Consider the following 23,366-nt stretch of genomic DNA (forward strand, 5'->3'; position numbering starts at 1 on the left):
TACATTTATTGAGCACCCTCTATATGCCAAGGGCTTATAATCCTTGTTATTCCAGGTTACTCCATCCTCAGGAGGACCCTCTGAGGTGGATACAAGTATCCCCATTTTATAGCTCTAAAAATTGAAACAGAGAAGATAATCAATCAACTACATCATATAGTAATTTGGGATTAATCTATTTGACTTCAAAGCCTCTGTCTCTGAAACAACTGTATTTCTTTTGTTTTAAAATGGTATGGTCTGAGATACTGAGATCTTATTACTTGATGGAAGTATTTCCAGTTTCTTATGCAGTATAAAATCAGTTCTTTTTTCAATTTATTTTTAATTAAATCATATCTATTAAGCTAGGTACATATTTGTATAATCATATCATAACTACTAACAGGATGTGTCCCTTTCTGAGGCCAAGCAGGCTCAGACCTGAACCTCTGGGGCCCAGAAATGAGTGGCAGGCAGGAAAGCATTTTGTCTCTACTGGCCATCTTCCAGTTTCTACCATGTTCGGGTTCAACTTCAGAACCGGTCACTACTCAATCACTGCCAAGCAGTGAAACTTATTCGTCCAGGGCCATGGGCAGTAGAGATGCACAACAAATAGAAATAAAGGTGGTTAATATTGACAGGAAGGGTCAGGGTGGAAAAGTTTCACCCTCTAAAAGGAGATAATTCCTTTTATTTTATTTTTTTTCTAAACCAAAACCCATGTATGGCTCATCTCTATCTTGCAATCAGAAGCAGATTTGGTTCATATAAAGAGAATTATACGACTCCGTTTTGAAAATGAGTCTTGCTATAGTTCAACATGATAGATTCCCTTCTTCCTACAACAAAAAATTGGCTCAACTGGGCAACAGGTAAGAGTCATTTAGGCTAGGAACTTCATTTTTCTCCCTCTGCTGGCTAGGAGAGATTCTCTAAAGTCTTTTCCACTTCTACAAAATAGAACACAAATAACTCTACCTAATAAAGAGTATAATTCATATGAATGGGAGATTATGGTGAAGTAGTTGGTCCTCCTCGGGGCCAGCTTGTTAAAATAGAAAGTTGGATAATCTGAGACAAAATAACTTGCTAAGTTTATTCCATATCAAAGATGGAAGAATGCTGCTCATGGTAAACTGACATCCATTTACCCTCCTAGTAGCCAAGGACTGAGGCCGACTACCCCACAGAGCCTAGTTTCCTAACATGTAAAGACAATTAGGTAGCGGCTGTCAGTGCCAAGAGCTACCTTCACACAGGGCCGGAGAGCACTGGGCATCCTGTGTGAGCGTAGTCTCTATGGTCCTGAGGACGAGGTGTTGAGGGGACCTACGCCGCTGACCTTGACGGACCGTTTTGAAGTTGAAGGTCTGGAAGCCACCTGTCAATGCAGAAGAGTCAATGACGTCCACGCCATAGTCACTCTGGCTCCGTCTATAAAGGGTGACGCCAATGACCAGGACTGCAACGGCCACCACAGCAGCGCCCAAGCCCGAGTACAGAGCAATGTCGCTGGCATTCTCAATGCCTGAAAGACACAAGAAAAATCCTAAATGGCCAACATGGGCACAGAGCTGAAGAGCCACCCTGGGATACCAAATGAATGCTATTGGATTTTTGGAGCTACTGCTCAGAGAAAATGACAAATGCAGCTAGCTATAAGTTATACTCTCACACATAATCATGTTTCTCAAATACCTGTATAAATCAGATGGACTCTAGTCAAATATCTTGACTGCATTAAGGTAGCTTACCACATCATAACATCTTAAAGAGAATCAATTTTGCAAAGAATATAATATTTTTCAAGGAAAAACAGACAACTCCTTAATTTACTTGGTTTAGAAGTCATATTTACCCACAAAGTATTTTTTTTGGCATCTTATTTTTATTTGAGGGGGGACATGAGATCCACATACAATGACAAAATATGAGCGAACTGCTCTGCTTCTATATGACATGGGGAACATGCATTCACAGAGAGTGGGCTGGGGTGAGAAGGTCATACATGGTCTAGGAGTCAAGAGAGAGAAGACCAGAGCTCACAAATAGGGATTTTTAGCTTTGGCACAAATCATTCAGTTTAAGAGAACATCGACAACATTAGCTTAGGGTATTTACAGTCATTATGAGAGAATTTCTGTTGTGAGATATGGAGGTGTTGGTCCTAGGTGCTCCGATGTCCATGGTCAATGTTTTCTAGCACCATTTAAATGCTAGACTTAATACGTTTTTTGTGGAGGAGGACTAATCTCTAAAAGGGCACATGCTGTTTCTCCCATACCTCTCCTACTCCATCCTATTGAATGCATAGGCAAAGCAAAAATAAGAGCGTTAGTTGTATTGAGAATGTGGGTGTCTCCCCAACCCCCAAGATTGGTGTAGCTTCTTTCCATTTTGTTGCCCAGTTGTACTCTGGGTGTGGTTCATTCCTGAAGACATTCATAATGGCTACTGAGGTTCAAAATGAGATTTATCCAAGACCACACAACCCTGAAAGAGTCTTCATCTTGGTAAGTATGTGGAAGGAGAAGGTGGCCACTGCTAACTATGTAATTCATCTCTCTATAGATGATGGGGTGCGTACACTTAATAGGTCCCAAAGTAATTACCCTGTCACCCTGTGTTGGGTTTAGAGGCTAAAATAGAGCTATCATATATTCACCTTGTAATTGCATGGTGCTTACTATGCATTCACTGCAGCCTAATATGGTACTTATGTTATCAACTGAGTACTACTAACCACACAGGTAAAACAAATTTATTTTTGACAAAGTTAGTGGGCTGTAAAATAAGGCACTACCAAATTAAAGAGCAAATGAGGAAATCAAGCAGAACCAGTTCAGCAATAGGGTAGTTAATACATACAAATAATTTGTAAGGGAGTGTAACCATCTAAAAGAACGGTATCTGAAAGGTTACAGGATTATAAGACACTTGGAATAACCACAACAGCCTACAAGGTGCTGAGACACAGGGCATGACTCAGGTTTTAATTCCAATTCTATGGTGGTCCCGCTGGGAAAGGAAAAGGAATGGAGGCTTCTGGGTGGTGGTCTGCTCTGATCAACCAGAAACACACACGTGGTGATGGGACCTGACCCCAGGGTTCCAGCATCTGTCTGTGTCACATAGAAAAAGGGAAGGGCAGCTACGGTCCCACTTAGGCTCCCACCCTCCCTCTATTCAATTAAGTTCCTTGGAGGACATAATAAAGTAGAGAGAGGACACGTAACACAACAGAGTACCAGGGTACCAGGAGTAGTGAGACAAGTGTGGATGGAAACCAATTAGCCTTCCCCCTGCTTCCTGCCAGTTCTTCAGGCACTACTGACGGATGGCACTATTGTCTTAAAGGTGTATCTGGGGAGAACACACCTGCTCATTCTATCTCAGCACAGACAGAGAAACAGCCTGGCCATGTACTGAATGCAGCTGCTGAGTTGGCAAAGTAGAGACAATGACCCAGTTAGCTTCCAAGGTGCTAAAACAGGCAGGAGCAGAAGCCAGGATGATGACCAGGACAAACTACTTCTGCTGGAAATGGACATCTGTAGACATGAATATCTCTAGATGAAACCAAGTAGTGGGAACAGGTTGCGTCTGCTCCTCTGTCTGCCTGTCTGATTCTTTGTTTCCACCCCCTTACTAGCCAGACAACCAGAATTCTCTTTTTCAGACACAAACCCTGTTAAAGGACCCTACATATGCCTTCAGAGTGAGATTTAAATGTTTGATATCGTTCAGTGCATTTCCCAGGAATATTTGCAGAATCTATTTGAGTTAAGTCGAGTATGAAATACTGTATTACAGAATTAAAAAAAAATAAGTATGGGGACTTTGGGGATGGGGGTTGGGGGTGAAGGGAGAGAGACTCGTATGGAGGGCACTGTGTCCTTACAAAGCTCACCCTGGCACTTGGTGGGGCAGTCTAATCCAAAAGCCAGAAGTCAATCGACTCCTAAAGGAAGATAAGCAATGTGGTATTTACTTTACAAGAACAATCTATCTTGGGAATGAAAAACTTCATAATCTAATAATTTCATTTATTCAACAAACATTTGTTGAGGGCCAACCATGCCATGGAAATGAGGATGCATGTGTGAATTAACATATTCTTGTTTCTTGTCCAACAGCAGTGATGGGATTCTGACAGAGGCAGACACAAGTATTCGAAGCCACATCTATGTGTACTGAGAGATTTAATCAGACATCCTTACCCACAGCTCAAACCCTTCCAAAGTCGGGCCACAGTGCTTCTTTCTTCTTCTTCTTCTTCTTCTTCTTCTTCTTCTTCTTCTTCTTCTTCTTCTTCTTCTTCGCTCTTTTCTTCTATCTATCTATCATCTATCTATCTATCTATCTATCTATCTATCTATCTATCTATCCACTTTTGCTTCGCCTTATTCTTTTGTCTTTTTCTTCTCTGCTTCTTTATTTTCTAATCTGTCCTCTAGGAAAGGAGAGTGGTTTCTCCTCTAGGGATTGCTGCATGCTTACAAACATAGTTGATTCACTTTTCTTGTGTATTCAGAACTGGCTCCAGAAGAATCTGAGATTTAGTGCCATATCATCCACTATGACTTCATGGGAAGAGGGTGGAAGCAGAGTGTATGTGTGTGCACACATGCACATAGGCACATACTCAACTCTTATGCAAACACTGAAAGCCACCACTGCTCCTTCCCAAGAGGAGTCTTTCCAACAACATGACTAACTGGGGCTGCCACTACCCAGGCACTGATGGCTTTCTCCATGCTCTGCTTTGCTGCATTGCCCTACACCCCAAACTCAACTGTAATTTACCTGTCGGGTGGATGGATGACTGCTAGCAAATGGCTCTGTGTGGCAGGTCATTGTAAAATATTACCCCCTCCCCCTGGGCATCTAGGTACTACTCATCTATCAGGTGCCAGCTCCAGGCCCATCTCCTCCAAGAAAGTAACCCTGGCCTGGAGGATCCAGCCAACCTTGCCAACCATGTTCTTCAAAATTCCAATATCACTTAGGGTTCCTAGAACTCATTTTGGATTATGCTTTCTATTGTTTAATTATCTGAATGCCAATGCATTCTCTCTAACTGCTTTAAACGCTTCAAAAACAGTAATATCTCTACAATTTCCAACATAAATTTGCAGATCTTTGCAACTATTTATTGATTGTTTACCTGGTCTCCAAATGCAGCAACACTCTGAGGTTGATTACAAAAATCCTACCGCAGGGACTCTCTACATTAACACATATATATGTTTATACCTGTCTGCTTACTCACATACACCTGTTGAAGGTCTTTTGCTCACAATGATTTTTGAACAAAAGCACCGATATCTTGTGACTGATAATGCTGTTCTGCTTTCTGTGGGCACAGGATACTTTTCTCCGACCTTGTTTCATGAATGAAACCTTACATATCAATATGTTATTGATATCTTTCCTATGTTTTCACCCCAATTTTCCTTGATCCAAGAGTCACAAAAGCTTTAGGCAAAAGCATGGAAGGACCCAACATGTGGTACAAAAAAACAAAAACAAAAACAAGCCTGTTGAGTAGGGGAAGAGAAGGAAAAATAAGATGAAAATAGAGAAGGAGGCAAACCATAAGAGATGCTGAACTCTAGGAAGCAGAGCATTGCTGGAGGGGAGGGGGGTGAGGGGATGGGGTAACTGGGTGATGAGCATTAAGGAGGGCACATGATGTGATGAGCACTGGGTATTATATATGCAACTGAGGAATCACTAAATTCTACCTCTGAAACTAATAAAAAATTGTTGCATAAAATCTTACACCTTAGAGAAAACAAAACTGAGAATGGACTGAGAAATCTCTTGTATTCTAAATTAGTCAGGAACTACTGTGGAGTAGGTTCGTTGCTGGAAGGAGTGTGGAATATCTGCAGAGAAAGGCTGCAAAGATTAATAGAGAGCTGGAAATTGGGACCCTGGAGAGGACATGTTGATGGGTTCATTTGGCCTGGAGAAGCGAGAGCTGTAAGGTGACTGGAGGTGATCTTTAATGCACAGACTATTGTCACAAGAGGAGAACAGGCCCACAGTAGGCGCTCAGTGGCCCTTCCTTTATGATGATGCGAGTAACCAACTTTTTGCCATTTTTTAACAAGGACTGCAGAGGAGGACATGGCCTTTTATTGTAGCAATTGGGGCTCTGGTTAGATATTCAAATGACCTTTTCAACAATGAGGGTTGTTAAAAAAAAAAAAGTGTGAGGGAGACTATAGTTCTGAAGGAGACTGAAATTTCCTTTCAGAAAATCTCTGAAAAAAAAAAAAAAAGAAAAGAAAAGAAAGCAGCACGACTTAACAACAGTCTGCAGTCATTTCATTTATTTATTTTTGGTCAAAGCTGGTGAGAAGGAGCAAGTGGCCTTTGAAAGTCCCTGTGAACTTCCTAGGGTGAGGAACAGGCATCAGCAAGTTCCATGTCTTTAGGAATTTAGAGGAACCAATCTAGTGCCCAAAGGACTAAATATAAGGGCTGTTTACTCTGCCCTTTTTCACATGACTCCCATGTGAAAGACTGATTATTGCCACTAATTAATGGGAATATAACTAAATTCTTGTGTTATGAGCTTAACTATATATCAGGTTAAAATCTATTTTATATAATTAGATAGTGACACAAAATAAAGGAGTACAGCAAATGCTTTTCTAGAATATTCTATCTCCCATTAAATATTATAGAACAACTACTGCTACCGTTTCATGAGAAAAAACAACATGAATTGGCATCTAACAGAGATGGTAAAATACTGAGGAACCCACACCATCGAAATTCACAGGGAGGCAAAACAAATGGAAGACGAAAGAAGTTGTTGCTGTGCTCACTCCCCTGGAAGGGCAGCTACCGGCCATCTCAGCACCTGCCCCTGGCTCCCTGCACAGCCAGTGCTGTGGCTAGAGTCATGTGCCAGAATATTTAATTAGATGGTGAAATATAACAGAAGTTACTGTTAGAGTGGTTTATCCTTGCTGTCATTGAGAAGTAACTTTTTTAATAACACATCAGAAAATAGCTTTGAAATGGCCAGCCGTGGCCAACCATGGTGAACAATCCCAATTATATTTGCACTGCTTGGAATCTCATAACCCCTTAACCAATCAACACCTCGGCTCTTCTAATCTCCCGTCAAGAACCTCATTATTGTTATTCTGGTGACTGTTGTTTTACTGTTGCAATGAATGACAAAAATAGCCAATTCTTCAGTGTGCTTACTACGTGCCAGGTGCTGTTCTAGTTCAAAAGGAGCGCTCCTGCTCAACTGCTCTTCTTTCCAGCTAAAGACATGGTGACCGTCATATGTGAGCCCACTCCCCCACAACTCGAAATTCCTCCACTCCTGCATGCATGAGTGCATCCACTTCCCTTTTCTCTGTTCCTGTAGAGATGCTCATCATCTGGGTCAGACCGGCTCTGATCCCGCCCTCTCTTGCCTCCCTCGGGACCTGGACTCATTCATTATTCCCTTTTGGTCTTGCATCTTCAAATTTTTCCTCTGCACCTGAGCCTTGCCCTCTGCCTCCACACACTGTCTAGTCTTCTTAAATCACCTCTCCACCAAATCCTTCTCCAACTTCCTCTCAGATAAACTTCTCAAAGGCGTGGTCTTCTCTACACCCATGGATTCTTAGCTCTTTGTTTAAAAAGAACTGAAAGCATTTTTTTAACATTGAGCATTTCTTTTTTTAAAATATTTTACTTATTTATTCATGAGACACATAGAGAGAGAGGCAGAGACATAGGCAGAGGGAGAAGTAGGGTCCTTTTGGAGAGGACCCCAGGACCCCAGGATCATGATCTGAGCCAAAGGCAGATGCTCAACCATCGAGCCACCCAGGTGCCCCAACATTTAACAGTTCTTAATATGTGTTTTCTTAATACATTTCTCTAACCAATTAACTGCTGTCACTTATGTTAAGGGAATAAATAAAATACATGTATAAGGTGAGAAAATGTTTTAGGAAGTATAAAAACAGTATGCAAGGAGAAAATGCATTCTTCAACTACTATTTTTCCAGAAGTTATCTTGATAGTATCTTTGGGATCTTTGGGGGGGAAAATGTGAATGTCCTTCACTTATCTTTTTTACTCTAAAGGTTCCGCGCTATATTTCTTTTACTGTATTTTATTTTGTTGTGGGTGGTCCACATACAATATATTGTAGGTCTTTCCTATCAGAACCTAGAGATGCACTTCATTTCTTTTTACATTCGCCTCACCTGTTGCCAGGCCATATGATAATTAGTCCAGGATTTCTATGTTTGAATATTCTCTTACCCTTTAAGATCTGTCTTCCTGCCAAATCACTGTTCTTTCTTGAAGGCTGTTTACAATGTGTGCCTCAACAGTAATGTCTTTGTCTTCCTCTTTCCCACTGCTCTATAGCAGTAGACAAGCCAAGCCAACCCTTCTTCTAGAGAGAAAAAGAATGTTCCTTAAACTTGATTCCCCTACCATCTTCTTTCTTATTTAGTAACTACCTTTCATTCTCAAAGTTCTATAGACAGACTTGAAAGCTCAGTTCTTAGTCCCTTTCCTTGCTCCATGCCAATCTAATTGGATAATCGCTCACAGACAATGCTTAATGATTTCCTTGATGCCGAACATTCCTCATTAGAGATCTCCTGCCTCATCTCTTTCCTGCTCTGTGGACAACACCACCTGCATGTTGTGCTAACATCACAAATCTGTCTTCTGACTTCTGGATTCATCACTTTTACCTCTTCAAATGTTTTCTTCTCTCATATTCCCTTTTTCAGGTAATGTGACACCATGAGTGAGACTGAAGACTCATCTCTCATTCCGTCCCCATTTAGTCCTTCCCCCAAACCACTCACAAACCTTACTTGTTATATTTCCAGCGCATCTCACATCTCAATTTCAATAGGAGACACTCCACTTGACACCCTCAGTGTACAGGCTCGTCTTACCTCGTACATAGTCTTTGGTCACTGAGAGCCATTTTACACTGGATTAGTCCTCCCAAAGACAGTTCTGGTACTGCCACTCCAACACCTTTCAACGACTCTCTAGTATGAATTGAGTCCGCTCCAGGAGGGACTTATATTATGGCTCAAGATGCTTTATGCTCTGCACCATCCCATTTTTCAAAAGCTTTCATCCACTTCTCATCCACATGGACCCTACTCTCTGGCCAAGTCTGATTACTCCTATTTTCAATAGACCTTGTACTTCAGGAGAATTTTTGTTGTTCAGATTTTTTGCTCTTACTGAAAGGTTCTCCCCTCAATATCTGTTTCAATTTTAAGCATTCTTCCAAAATTGGCAATAAAGGAATTTATTTTATAAAATGTTTCTTGATAGTGCACCTTCAGGCATGTTATATTCCTCCTTTTCAGCAAAGTTGCCAGATTTAGCAAATAAAAATATGACACAGTTAAACTTGAGTTTTGGATCAATAATGAATAATTTTAGTATATTTCCCATGCAATATCTGGAATATGGTTATGCTAAAAATTTGTTGTTCACCTGACATTCAAATTTAAGGGTCCTCTCTTTTATCTGGTAGCTGTCCCTTTGGCTGCAAAAGAACTGTGCTTTTCCCCATCAGATAGGAAGAACAAATTAGGCTAGGGGATAGAGTAAAAAAGAATAGGATTTGAACTCTAACCCTTGAGAAAATAATTTTTTACTTTATTTAATTTCCTCTCCTAAAGAGTGAAGGCATAAAGCATAAACTCTGTAATCTTTGAAAATACTGACAAGTGGAGAGATGGGGCCTGTGAATTCACCTTCTAACAAGAAACTTGGGTTATTCTCTTGCTGAAGAACATACTTGTCTATCAGCTCCTTCTCTATCTGTGCTAAGTTCTGGGGAATGAAATGAAGAAAATCCCATCACATTCATTAAGGGTAGAGTCAACAATATCATTGAAAATAGTAGTAAGAAAAGGCACACACTTAGGATAAAAATTGGATAATAAGGACATTGGAAGTGGTAAGAAAATTACAAATGTTGCCTATATAGATGTGTTGGATTGATTCACAGTAGGGATGATCCTGAAGTACAAAACAAGTCATGCAATTTGCAGAAAGTGCTATATTTAGGTAATCAAAAATAATCAGCAGGAGATGAAGAAAAATGATGGGCAAACTACAAGAAAAAAAAATGTATAATGCATGGTTGAAAGATCAGCATCGAAACCAGTAGTCTAATGTTAGCTTAGAAGAGCCTAAAAGTCTGTTGAGAGTGTAAAGATATGTCCCAAAGTCACAGACAGTTCCATGGGCTCAAAGTGCTATTCAAGTCTTCATAGGCTAAAAGAAATGTCCAAATATAGTGTGGGCCACATAAATTCTGAGGCATTCCTTAACACTGTGAAGCTCCCAAAGGATGGTGATTCCCAGGCTCCAGAGCATTCCAATATGGATGAAGGCAGTACATTTTTACAAAAGACATAATGAGATGGGTGTTAGTGAGAAGGGTATACCTAGTTTTTAGACTTTAGGGACACATTTGGGCCGTTCTTTGACAGAAATGATTCCAGAAAGCACACGTTTTGGGCTTTAACTTCATGTCTGGTACAGAATAAATGATTATTCAAGATTGTGTCCTTCTCCTTCTCTGGAGTCATTTATCCTTTTCTACTTTGTATTGAAGCTGTGGGGAAGAAACATTTATTTTTTCCCCTCACACTTCACAGAGAAAAGACTATATAGAACAATTGTATAATAAATAGTTACCACATAAATGAGTAAAAATATTTAGAAGCAAATAGCTACTACATAATTGAGTAAAAATATTTGGAAGCAGACTTTATTTCACCTTAACAATAAAAGGCCTTGTGAGGAGTTAATAGGAGGATGTAAGGCATTAATTCAAGTGTTTTGAATACATACATGAATCCATCTCATACCTACTAGGCCGGTGGTGAATGCCACAGATATAAGAGTAAGTAAGACTCAAGCCTGTCTACCTGCAGGCAGGGATTGTCTGAGAAGGGGAATCCAGACCAGCATCGGGGCAATGAAAATAGAGAATTAGGAAAATAGTTTGATACTGGGTAAACTATAGGATGAATTAATGAGGGCTTGGTGGGTGAAGGTCTTATAGGGGATCTGAAGGAAGACTGAGGTCAACAAGTTCAGGATTAGGTGGAGGGAAAGTTTTCAGACAGAAGTAACAGAATATACATGTGAAAATGGGCAGAGGGTATTCAGAAAACCCAACCACTTCGTTTGGCTGAAGAATAAAGCAAGCAGCAAGTGGAACTTACCTAAAGATTCAGCTACTGAGAGAAGCTGATATGATTAAGAAGAGGAAGCTGAGAACGCATCATTTACATATTCAGTAACCTTGGACTTGATCTTAGCACTAATGGTGAGCTACTGAAGAGCTTTAAACCCGGAGGTGGCGTGACCAGAATTTATGTTTCAGAAAGATCAGATAAATTGATGAAGGGCAAGACTGGATACAGGGAGGTAACTACAGAAAATCCAGGTTGGGAATGAAGATGTCCTGATGAAGTTTTAAAAAGTTTAACTTTTTTAAAGACGAAAAAAAGTTTAACTTTTAAAGATGAAGTTTAAAAAAAACTTTCCTTCTGGGACACCATTTTCTTTTCTTTTGGTTTCTCTCTTACTCTGCTGGCTATTACTTTTGTCTTCTCTGCAGTGACTTCTGACCTCCTCCACATCTAAATGTTGATGCCCTGGAGGGCTCAGTCCTCTGCTTTCTTCCTGTCTCTACGCACATTCATTAGCTGGGGATCTCTTTCAACCTAATGGCTTTAAATATCATCTGGACACCGACAACTCTCGATTTATGTCACCAGCCAGGACTCTCCTCTGACCTTGAGACTCATATATTCAACTGCCTGCTCAACCTCTCCATTTTGATGTTTAAGAAGTTTCTTAAAGTTAGCATCAGTAACACGGACTCTTGATTCCTCTCCCTCTGGATTTGCTATACCAACCACATTTTCTCTGTTATCAGTAATGGCAACTCCGTCCTTCTAGCTGCGTAGTCAAACTTTTGAAATCATGCCCGACACCTTTCTTTCTCTCACACTTGATATCCAGTCCATCAGCAAATCCTTTCAGCTTTCAAAAGATATCCAAATGTGATCTATTTTTTTCAGTTTCTAATGTTGTCTATCCAAGCTGAGCCACATTCATCATGAACCTTGGTACTGTAAGGGCCCCCATATTCTAACAGCCTAGATTACTGTAACAGATTACTGTTACAATAGATCACTGTTAACAGGTTTTTCTTCTGCTCTGATACCCTCTATGCTTATACTCAACACAGCAGGTGGAGTTTATCCTTGAAAATATTAGGTCAGGGATCCCTGGGTGGCGCAGCGGTTTGGCGCCTGCCTTTGGCCCAGGGTGCGATCCTGGAGACCCAGGATCGAATCCCACATCAGGCTCCCGGTGCATGGAGCCTGCTTCTCCCTCTGCCTGTGTCTCTGCCTCTCTCTCTCTCTCTGTGACTATCATAAATAAATAAAAAAAATTAAAAAAAAAAAAGAAAAAAAAAGAAAATATTAGGTCATATCACTATGACTAAGCCTCAATGGCTTTCCATATCACTCAGAGTCAAGGTCAAAGTCATTACAATAGCCTATGATACATTTGGCAGTTTCCCCTCTCATTCCAATTCTCTGATTTTTGCTATTAGGACTCTTCCCTTTGCCACTCTGCTCCAGGTATCCTGGCCTCCTTGCTGTTCCCCAGACACTCCAAGCAAGTTCCCACCTCATAGCCTTTGCATCTGGTGTTCCCTTTGTCTGGAATGCTCTCTTCCAGATGTCCAGAATGCTTGTCTCTGTTTTTCAGCTCTTTTCTTAAGTGCAGTTTTAATAGAGATCTGCTCTGAACACCTTATACAAAAAAAAAAAAAAAAAGCAACATTCCTTTCTATCCACCTGAGCCCCTACCCTGCTTTATTTCTCTTGCCATCAGCACTATATGTTTTCTGGTTTGTTTGCATCCCATCCATCTCCACTCATTAAAACTGTAAGTTTTGTGGGAGCAGAAACTGCACCTGTTCACCTCAGTACTGCTTCCCCACCACTGCTTCCTAGCACATGGTACATACTCAGTCAACAGCTGTTGAGTGAACAGAGGGATGGATATGGGTAGAGTGAAAATGGAGAGATATTGATGCACTTGAGATCTGTTCAGATGGTAGAACAGTCAGATTATAATGATTTATTGAGTAACGAGCAGGAGACAAGAAAGGGAAAAGAGGGGTCCCAGAGACTGCCCGAGTTACACACATGGGGAAGTGAGTTGATGGTGTAGTATTGGCTGAACGTGAGAAGATGAGAAACAGGACTGGATTAAGAAGAAGGGCAGATAAGGAGAAATTCAATTTTGAAAAATATGAGATGAAGGTAATTGGTAGACACCAGGAACCGTCCTGGAGGTGGCTGACTCGGGAAGTGGTAATGGGATTTGTGTTTAGCAGGCATTGCTGCTGGAAACTATGTGGAAAGGAGATGAAAAGAAGACCATGTGTGTGGTTCTGGGTTATTTTTCAGGGGAAAGCGAAATCCTTCTCATCCCTACAGTGAACTTGCTGAGCAAGCCTCTCCTCAGGAGCCCTGGCCTTCTGGAAAGCCACAGCCCCAAGCCTCCTAGAAGTCCCATTGTCTGAAGGCAGCCTTTTTCCATCTGACTCTGGGGGTGCGTGTTTGCCATTCAGAATCTACTATATTTTACTGCACCTCCTGACATTGTTACACAACATTTATTGAAAGCACATTTGATGGTAATGAAGTTTCTATTAACTATGATTAAATCTCATAAAGCACCTGAAGATAATTTAAGATGTGCAGAAGCAGAAAATGAAACATTCGGTTTAGTACATTAGGATACGTAATTGATTAAATTATCTCATTTACAATAAGTGCTTTCATGAGCTATGCAGTGCACATATTTTCCCCAGTTTGTCATTATGATTTGCCAACAGATATCTTAAGACCTCACTTTCTCTTTATACCTCCCTGCAACTCAAAGCTGGCTCCTTGGCCTGCCTGCTCACAGGGCACTGCTTTCGAACTGAGTAATATCTTCTCTCCACCAGGCCTTGTGGATGTTCATGAGTACAGCTATATATAGGAACAGGTTGTTTCTCAATTATCTTCATAATTGACTTTGATTTTGCATCAGTGATGATTCATATAGTCTTAAACTAAGCCCCTCTTTCACTGAACAACCACAGCCTGAATTTGTATAATGCACTCCTAACCATGCAGCTTACAGAACCCTGTCTGGATTCCTCTGGGAGCCTTTTGCAATCACATTGATTCTGTTAAGGTTTTATTTTTAGGAAATCACAAATTAAAACAGTTTAAGCGATTCCGTTGCAGTATCCAGCAATTAAGCATGGTGTTCATGAGTGAGAACCCCAAGCAAAAACTAATTCAGGAGTCCCTGAGGACTAGAAATAGCTACTGTGGGGTTTATGGCTGGAAGTACAGATGTAACCAAATTAAAATGGCACAGGACTCACAAACTAAGCATGAAATTAATTTAAAAAAAAAACACATTTCTAAGTAACTCTCATGGTGGCCACCACATGAACACCCATGATCTTGCTGGTGCTACACATGACAGCCAGTGGAGGGGCATGGCTACGTCACCCGGAGACAGTGGGGGAGGTGGGTCCAGCTGTCACTCTGAGGTCTTGACACAAGCACAAGCAGCCAAATATTTACTGACTCTATTTTTTTCCTCCCTTCCTCAACATACACATACACACACACACATATTCACAACCAGGTTCCCCCTCTTCAGCCTTCCTGAGTTCAAAATCACCAAGCAGGATGTCAGGGGATCACTATCTAAGTACCAATAAAGACTTGATGGGCAGTGCACCTCAGGGGGAAAATGTTAAGGAAGTTTGTTTTTGTTGTTTTGCAAAGTCCTCAGACTCTGCAAGTTAACGGCACCATTATATCTCAAGCCTGCCTGAAGCAACATAACGAAGTATGAACGTAACAGCTTTCCCAGATCTTTCTCTCACGTCTCCTGACCCCCGTCCCAAGATACCTATTTCTGTCTATCCTCACAGGATCTTAATTCCTTCAAAGAAGTTCGCTAATAAAAGCTATTAGCTCTCCCAAGCTATTTGAATTTTAATACCCTAGGATTTAAAAGATCAAAAGTCATTCACTTTACACTAAAATGGGAGATACTGGCTAGGGACATCTTCTACAAGCTTATAAACCAAACTGGGCAGCTTGCTACCTCTCCTGTACTTAAGAGCTGTATTGTTGAGGCTCTTCTATTTCAAGGTTCCCCTCCTAGGCTTCACATACTTCTGAGTGCTTCAGGATCATTTGAGGAACATAGGAAAATGTAGATTCTCAGGAGGGCCCTCCCTCCTCCCGCCATCTTGTTCTAGGGATTCTAATTCATTTTTTCTATTCTGAGGTGGTGTGTATTTAACAAGCTCTCACCACACCCCAAGAATCTGAGGCAATGATTGCTGATCCCCTTTTTGAGAAATATTTTTCTAAGTGATTCTCAGCCCACGCTGCACATTGGAATCTGAGGATCTTCTAAAAAAAAAAAAAAAAAAAAAAAAACACCCAGGCATTCCTACCCTTACATGTGGAATCAAAGAAAAAAAAAAAACAAAAACAAAAACAAATGAACAAACAAAACAGAAGCAGATTCATAAATACAGAGAATAAGGTGGTGGTTGCCAGAGGGGTGGAGAATTGGTGCAATAGGTGAATTGGATCAAGAGGTACAAACTTGCAGTTATTTTAAGTCCTGGGATTTAAAGTATAGCATAAGGGAATACACTATATAATATTGTAATAACTATGTATAGTGATAGGTGGTAACTAGACTTATCATGGTGATCATTTCCTAATGTACATAAAGTTGAATCACTGCGTATATAATATTGTTTGTCAACTATATTTTAAGGGAAAAATCATATATATTGAAATATGCATTAAAATCTTTAGATCCTTAACAAACACAAAACAGGAATTCTAACCTATCCCAAATCTGATTCCATTGGTCTGGGGGTACAGCCTGAGAACTGGGCTTTTTAAAAGGGCCCCAGGTGGTTCTAACCCAGGTGGTTCAAAAGTTGAGCCAAGGATGAAAACCATAGGGTCAAATGCCTAGCTGCCAACCATTTACAGTGTGACTTTTCCCAAATCTTGCTGGATGTGTAAGGTGGATATGATGTAAAAGCCTCTCCAGGAGGCAAGTTTGTGTATGGAAAGCTCAAGCTAGCACCAACACCAAAGTTTTTAGTTTCTGATGATTTCACTGTGGAATACTGGTTTCTAGTCTACCCACTTGCTATGAATTTCACAGTTTGCATTTCAGGTGCCCCCTCCTCCTCCTTTTCCACCTAGGTAGAGAGGCTTGTAGTCAGGCTCTTGCACAACGCTGCTCTCATGAAAGCTTGTACTGACAAATATTTATTAATTTTAATGCTATAAATCTCCTCAGCAATAAGAATCCTAGATGACATTTGCAGAGAAATGGACTTATAGGCAGGCAGCATCAAGAGGAGAGATTTACTTTTACTCAGAGGTAGGGGAGGGGTGTGCATATTTCCTTTCGATTTAAATCTCTGATATGTGACTCCAAACCCAAGGAGTAGAAGTCCTGAAAGCCCTGGATCTTTTGCACAAACTTCAATTTTGTTTGGCTCCTAAACAAATACAACAGTAAGGCAGCAAATATGAGAATAAATTACATTCACAAGAGGAAAGATAACTTACTTTGGGGTTTTATTTCATGAAGAGGTTTTTTATCTAAAAGAAAGAAAGAGAAAAAGAAAGTTTCATTTAATAAATTTACATGGAGCAGATAGATTTCCTATATCACTGTATGTCCACCTCTATAAATGAAACATTTTCTCTATTTTTGCAGACGATAATGGATTATGTTGTCCGTATTTTTCCTTTTCATTCTAATTTCATATTTTTCTCTTGTGCAATATTTTCCTCTGGTGATTGCTTCATTCTTTTTATTTATTTTTCCTTTTTTCTTTTCCCTCAGGCTTACTAGAGTTTCTCTCTGCTGCATTTACTAGATTCTTATCAGCATGATGAGAGCAGGGAGTTTGCAGCGAGTCCCCTGTTCCTATAGACAGAAGATGGCTCAGGTAAGAGATGCTATTTCACTATATGTGATGATGGGGAAAAAAATGAGCTGGTGAATACGTATTTACAGGGATCCTACTTGGTTTAGCAGTTATTGTATTGAAAACTTTCAGGCTATGCCATTTGCCCGTCTTTTTTGAGGATGGATGCTGTATTGTGAGCTTGTTGGAGGCTTGTTTGTTTCATATCTCTCTGATCTGTTACGATATGTACCATCTCTCTGAATGGATCAGGTCATTTTGTAAGCGTGGTACCTAGCAGTGCAGCAGGCAGGTGAAGCGGACAGAGAAAAATCATTGAAGGGTCCGGCTCAGGTGAGACCTTTTGATCATTTCTCCCTACTGCCCTCCAGCCACTCTCTCCTGCCCTGTCTGCCATCACTAGAGAACCTACTAAATCACTCTGAGACTTGGTGCCTGTGGCTAACTCTGTCGTAGACTGTGGACAGGCTGCTTCCCATTACCCCAGCCATCCTAGACCAACACCACCTCACCACGACGCAGAAACCTGAGAAGACTCTGTTTTAATCACTGCATCGGGATTCCAGAAGATTTGCAGGGGGTGACCTCCCTCTTATCAGTCTGCTTCTGAGAACTTGGATGGAACACGGTCAGACTATGAGCTCTGAGGCTGTTGCTCATCATTCACAGAATCACACGATGGTAGGGGACCTTGAGAGGTCACCTTACACAGTCCCTTTCCTCCACTTGCCTGAGGGCAAGCCAGGCGTGGGGAGACACTGTCATTTTGGATTACGTTTTTAATGGCATCAAATCTAGCCCAGTACGTATGGGACAACTTTATAAATATTATCTGACTGCAACATATCCCCTCCCAGGCAGAGAGACACAGCTATATTCTGAATCCTTCACCAGATGCGTGTCCCTCTAACCCGCTCCTGCACTTAGTACTACTTCTGACAGCAAACCCTTGCAGTGTGCCTTCCTGAAGACAGCTCTTGTGGGTTCTGTCATCGATTTATCATGGAAGTAGCTTTTAAAAGTTGTAAGTCACCCTCTTGCAAAGGGACCACTGTTTGTTTGTTTTCCCCTCGTTATAAAGACAAGGATAAGTGGCAGAGGATAATTTCCAGCAAAGCTTTCTTTAAAATGAAAAATATTCATAAAAGATAATAATTTGCTCAAGGGGATAGGATCATATTCAGATTTTTACACAGTTAGGGTTCTTAAAACAGTCAACACTTGTGCCCCGCCCCCCCCTTTCCTGCACGGATCTAGGGCTGCTGGTTTTCCCAAGATCGGGTTGGCACCTCCCAAAGTCCAGATGCTAATGCACCCAAGAATTAGAATCAAACGGCTTTGGTGGTTTTAACCTGACTTCAGATTTTGCTTATTGCATGCTATCGGAAAGCATTTGGAAGGGGCAGAGTATGCTGGCAGGCCAGGCCAAGATGTCTCGAAGTGATGCATTACTAAGGCTACACACAGAGACTTGTAGAACATCTGTTTAGGACTCTAGCTGAGCTTAACAGCATTTTCTTCCCCCTAAACCACAGGAACGCAGATTATGCTGGGTCGCAAAATGAAACTCCATTAGAAACAGGTGAGATATAGAACCACTCCTCAGAAAATAAATCAAATACCATCAGGCTGTTAAAGCACCAAGGTGGTAGGGCTCTACCGGGCACAGCTCTAAAGAAAGAGTGAATGGGGCAGAAAAAGCCAGGGTTCAGCTGGTCATGAGACAAACTCGGTCGACAAGGGCACAAAGGGCAGAGAAGAGTGGGGCACTGCCCTCTCTGACCCAGCTCTGGGGTCATTGTTATTGGCAGTGGCATTGTGGGATTAGTGCAGACTCCCATGGTTAGCATAAGATTTCCATCTTCAATGGTTTTCATCCTATCTCAGCGTTCTCCACAGTAAAACGGAAATAACAATGTCCTTGGGCATCAGTGCTGAGATTAAATATGAGAAATATAAAGCCAATAGCTTAGCTAGCACATGTTCAGTATCAATAAATGGTAGCTGATAAGTAATATAATTTCAATATGTTATGAATAAGAGCATCATTGTCAGTCACGCAGAGCAAGAACATGACTCTGCTGCTGCTGCCTGGAGACAAGTCACAACTCCAAATCAGAAATTGTGGTGGATTTCAGGGGTACTTGAAGGGAGTTAAGAAACTTGTGTCCAGTCCTAGCTTCCACTTTAGGAAACTGAGCACAAGTTGAAAGCTCAGGTCCCTCATACAGAAAGAGAAAGACAAGGACCAGAAGACCCTTGTGGGCTCCCTAGCTTTCACCTACTATAAATTTGCAGAATAAGCAAAGACAATCCACAGAAATGCATCTGGAATGATTTTCTAAAGCAGAGTAAAAAATGATTCAAAGGGCCACTGCTCTACTGGAAGATTTGTTATGCTAAGGTCCAGCGTGTCAGTGTGCATTCTCTAACAGAAAAGGCTGGGAGCCTCTGGTGCCCGAGAGAGCTTCAGGCCCCTGGCATCAGCATCACAACTGGGTCCTGCTGGATTCTGTGAGATACCAGTATCTTGACAACAAGCTGCTATCATTAAACATTTCCCCAGTTTGAAATATCAGAGATTGTTCTACCATGAACTTGAGAGAGGTCTACCTATTGACCTCACTATACTGTGGAAGAACTGCTCAACCCCACATTCCACGTTCTTTTATTCTGTTTGCAAAATCATTCTCACAGGCCCTGGGCCATGCATCCACTTGGCCTTGGTCAAACAAAATCCTCTCTGCTTTCACTTTACCTCTCTCCAAGGCCACATTCAAATAACCCCTTAGTAAATTAATCCATTAGGGCCATGGTTCTTAATGTTGGCTGCACATTAGAATCACCTGGGGAGCTTTTTAAATAAATACCCAAGCCTGGGCCCCAGTCCAAGACCTCCTGACTAATTGGGGTTTGTGTTTTTGTGATTACCGGCTGCACCACTACTTCCTAGCGACAAATCTGGGGTCATGTGTACTCAACCAGTTAGTCTTGCCTCCCTAAGAAGCTTCAGGGTAGCTGTAGTATACCTGGAAGGATCCCTCCTGTATCCTATAGGCAGACAAATATAATTTTGAGCTAGTGGCAGTTGAGCTGTAATTTGGGAAAATCACAAGTTTTCCTGGGGTCTAACTTAGACACTGACAGGTACCTTTTGGGAAGTGGAAACTGATGTCATTGCAACTCAGTCTTATAATGATTGTGTGCATTTACAGGTTACAGATGCAAAAGTATGGTATTTTTTTAATTTTAAATTTAATTAGCCAACATAGAGAATATCATCAGTTTCAGATGTAGAGTTCAGTAATTCATCAGCTGCATTTAACACTCTGTGTTAGTATGTTTTAAATTGTCATGTTTTCTTTAAGAATCCTTATAGTCACTACACAATGTATCCAAAAATAATAGGGATCCCTGGGTGGCTCAGCAGTTTAGTGCCTGTCTTTGGCCCAGGGCGTGATCCTAGAGTCCGGGAATCAAGTCTCACATCGGGCTCCCTGCATGGAGCCTGCCTGTCACCAGCCTGTCTCTGCCTCTCTCTCTCTGGTCTCTCATGAATAAATAAATAAGATCTTTAAAAAAAACCAAAATTTTATATATATATATTTATTTTTTTCTCAAAGAAAAAAAACCCATAATTTTTTTTCCACACCAAGTGTTAACCATCCTTAATGTTAAGTTATATATATAAAATCTAGGTTTTTCTCCCCCTAAGATTTTATGTATATATAAAATTATGTGCACACATATATGTTTATATGGAACATTTTTACATACATACATTGAATTATCTTTTATATATTGTTTTGCAATCTGCTTTGGTCTGTACTCTGTGTGTGTGTACAGAGGTATGTATATTTATATATATGAAGAAGGGAGAGGACAATCTATCTTTTTATTTTTGGTAGTGATTCATTTCTTTGCCATCTTTACTTTTCTTGCTTCCTCTGTTATATGAGATGCTCCTCAAGCATTTCCATGGTATCCATTGTTCTTAGGAGCTATTTATAGCTGCACCCGTACCTTCCAACCCACAGCCAGCCTTATCCTTTCTCTGCTAGGAAACAAGTGAGGCGAGCTATGTGTACTCTAGCCCATATCCTAGGGATATAAGGAGAGCAGGCCTAAGGAGAAATGGCACATGAGGACAGATGGGTTTAACTCCAACCCACAGAGTGGGCAAGAGACTGCTGCTCAAAACTTGTGGTTGGTTATTTGAAATCAGCTTCTCTGCCTTTTAAAGACTACAAAGGTATGTTTGGTACCACAGTCTATGTTACCATTTTTTGAGAATCAGGTACAGAAGCCACTCAATGTGACTAAATGCTCCCCAGGACAGTGAGCCTGGACTCTCCTTCGAGGCAGCAATTCACATATGTCATTATAATTAATGATTATTACATTCTTTAATTTCACTAAACCACTCATGTCCCATTTTTTTCATCTCCAAAGACCATCTTTATTATTTCCTTCATAGATTCTATGCTTTGAAACCCTTTTCATCAGCTCCCCCCACAAAAGGTATGCGTTGACTGTTTTACTTTGACTCTCCAGAGCTGATTCTGAGGTCGGTGGAATAGTCAAATCTTCTTTCTCAGTCATTCTCTAGCTATTTTTTTATTCACTGGAATAAGTCTCTAGCATCAGCACCTAGTAGTCTACCATGATTCCACCTTGCCTGGAAGTCATGGCCAACTGCTCTGCCCGCCTTCCAGTCTTCTATGTACTGGTCACACCATGTTAAACGTGACTGAGTTTCTGTAGCACTTCAACGCAAATCCAAGCTCTGGTCCAATTGATCCCTGAGGTCTCCAGGCTCACCTCAGTGCTGTTGCCCATGCTGTTGGCTCTCTTTGGAATGCCCTCTTCCCTCCTATATAAAATGTCCTGTTTGCAAGGCACGGATCAATTTCTGATTCCTTCCTGAACTTTATGGTGATTATTTGTTCACAGGGATGTCTCATCCCTCTGGACAGCTTATAGTCACTGCAATACAGTGTGTGTGTGTGTGTGTGTGTGTGTGTGTGTGTGTGTATGGAGGGGGGGGTGCCTGGCCTGCTCAGTCCATAAAGCATGAGACTTGACTTTGGGGTTGTGAGTTTGAGCCCCACATTGGGAAGAAGGTTACTTTATAAAAGTATGTCTTTTTTTTCCAAATGTATTACTTCAGAACCATTCATATAGTTTTATACTTTTTAATCACTGCCGGTTACAGGTCCCTATCATAAATCATATTTAAATGATTAGCTCATGAATAATTGGCACTGCAACCAGAGAATCACAGTAAGAAAAAGAGGAAAAAGGAAATTAAAAGCTATTTGTTTGATTATTTACTGATTGGCAGAAAAGAAGTTGACGTTATTGATTACCAATGTGCTTCATTTATTCATTCTTTTCTTCTCCCCCATAACTAGAAATAATTAAGGACCAGTGCTATGCTCTCTGAATGCTAGCCAAGACTGCAGGAAATCCCAGGGCCTGGTCGATCTGCCTTGTATTATTAGCTCTGGCAGATAATTAAATAAACACAAGGCCTGCTTTGCTTTGGTGATACTACTGCGATTGAATATGTCAGGCAGACCCTGAAGATGACAAGTGGGGATTCTATTCTATGCTCTCAGCTATGCAAGTTCCTGTAGGCAGTAGAGCACAAAGAGACATGACCATAAGCTCTTGTGTTCCTCAAACTCTTCCAATGATCAAAACCATAGAAAACACAAAAAAGCATAAAACAGCCATCTCTGGTTTTCCACTCTTTTGAGTTTTTAATTTCCTAGTCGTGTTTTTATTTTTGTTCATTTCAAAGATCCTGCTCAGAATTACTCTTTAAAGACCATATTTATGACACACGTTACTGAGTTCAATTTTTGCTTCCTTATCCACTCCTCCTACCTACTCCTGCTCCTGCCCCTTTCCAGCCTGCACAGACTATTAGAAGATCTACTGCTCCTTTGAAGATGCACTCGGAGCACATCCATGGAAGACAAATGCAGAGAATAAAAGGTTTTTAGAGATTCCTCCTAGGGTTTCCCAGCTGGTCAGCAAAACCTGCCAGGGACATTCCGGGTCTGAGGCAAAAACACTCACCTGAATAAAAATCCTGAAGGTCTGAGATACATTAATAAATGAAAAACAACTCTATGGATGTCTTTCACCTAAGAATTGTTCAAGATCCCATCATGTTAGTTTGGGGAAGTCGGTGCCACAACAGAAAGCTTATGGATGTCCCTTCTCTTGATAATGATCTTTCAGAATTGCCCTTCAGTCGAAGCACATG

General features: G+C 40.9%; 1 protein-coding gene across 1 annotated transcript in view; it reads right to left on the bottom strand.

Moving 5' to 3' along the window:
- The window catches only part of UNC5D (unc-5 netrin receptor D), a 531,015-nt gene that overhangs the window by 69,123 nt on the left and 438,526 nt on the right, over positions 1-23,366 (bottom strand). Inside the window, 2 exon segments of the mRNA XM_025426288.3 lie at positions 1,328-1,513; positions 16,725-16,757. Of these exon segments, the coding sequence (XP_025282073.1) occupies positions 1,328-1,513; positions 16,725-16,757 (219 nt within the window).

The sequence above is a fragment of the Canis lupus genome, chromosome 16 (assembly GCF_003254725.2).
Source record: "Canis lupus dingo isolate Sandy chromosome 16, ASM325472v2, whole genome shotgun sequence".
NCBI classification, from domain to species: domain Eukaryota; kingdom Metazoa; phylum Chordata; class Mammalia; order Carnivora; family Canidae; genus Canis; species Canis lupus.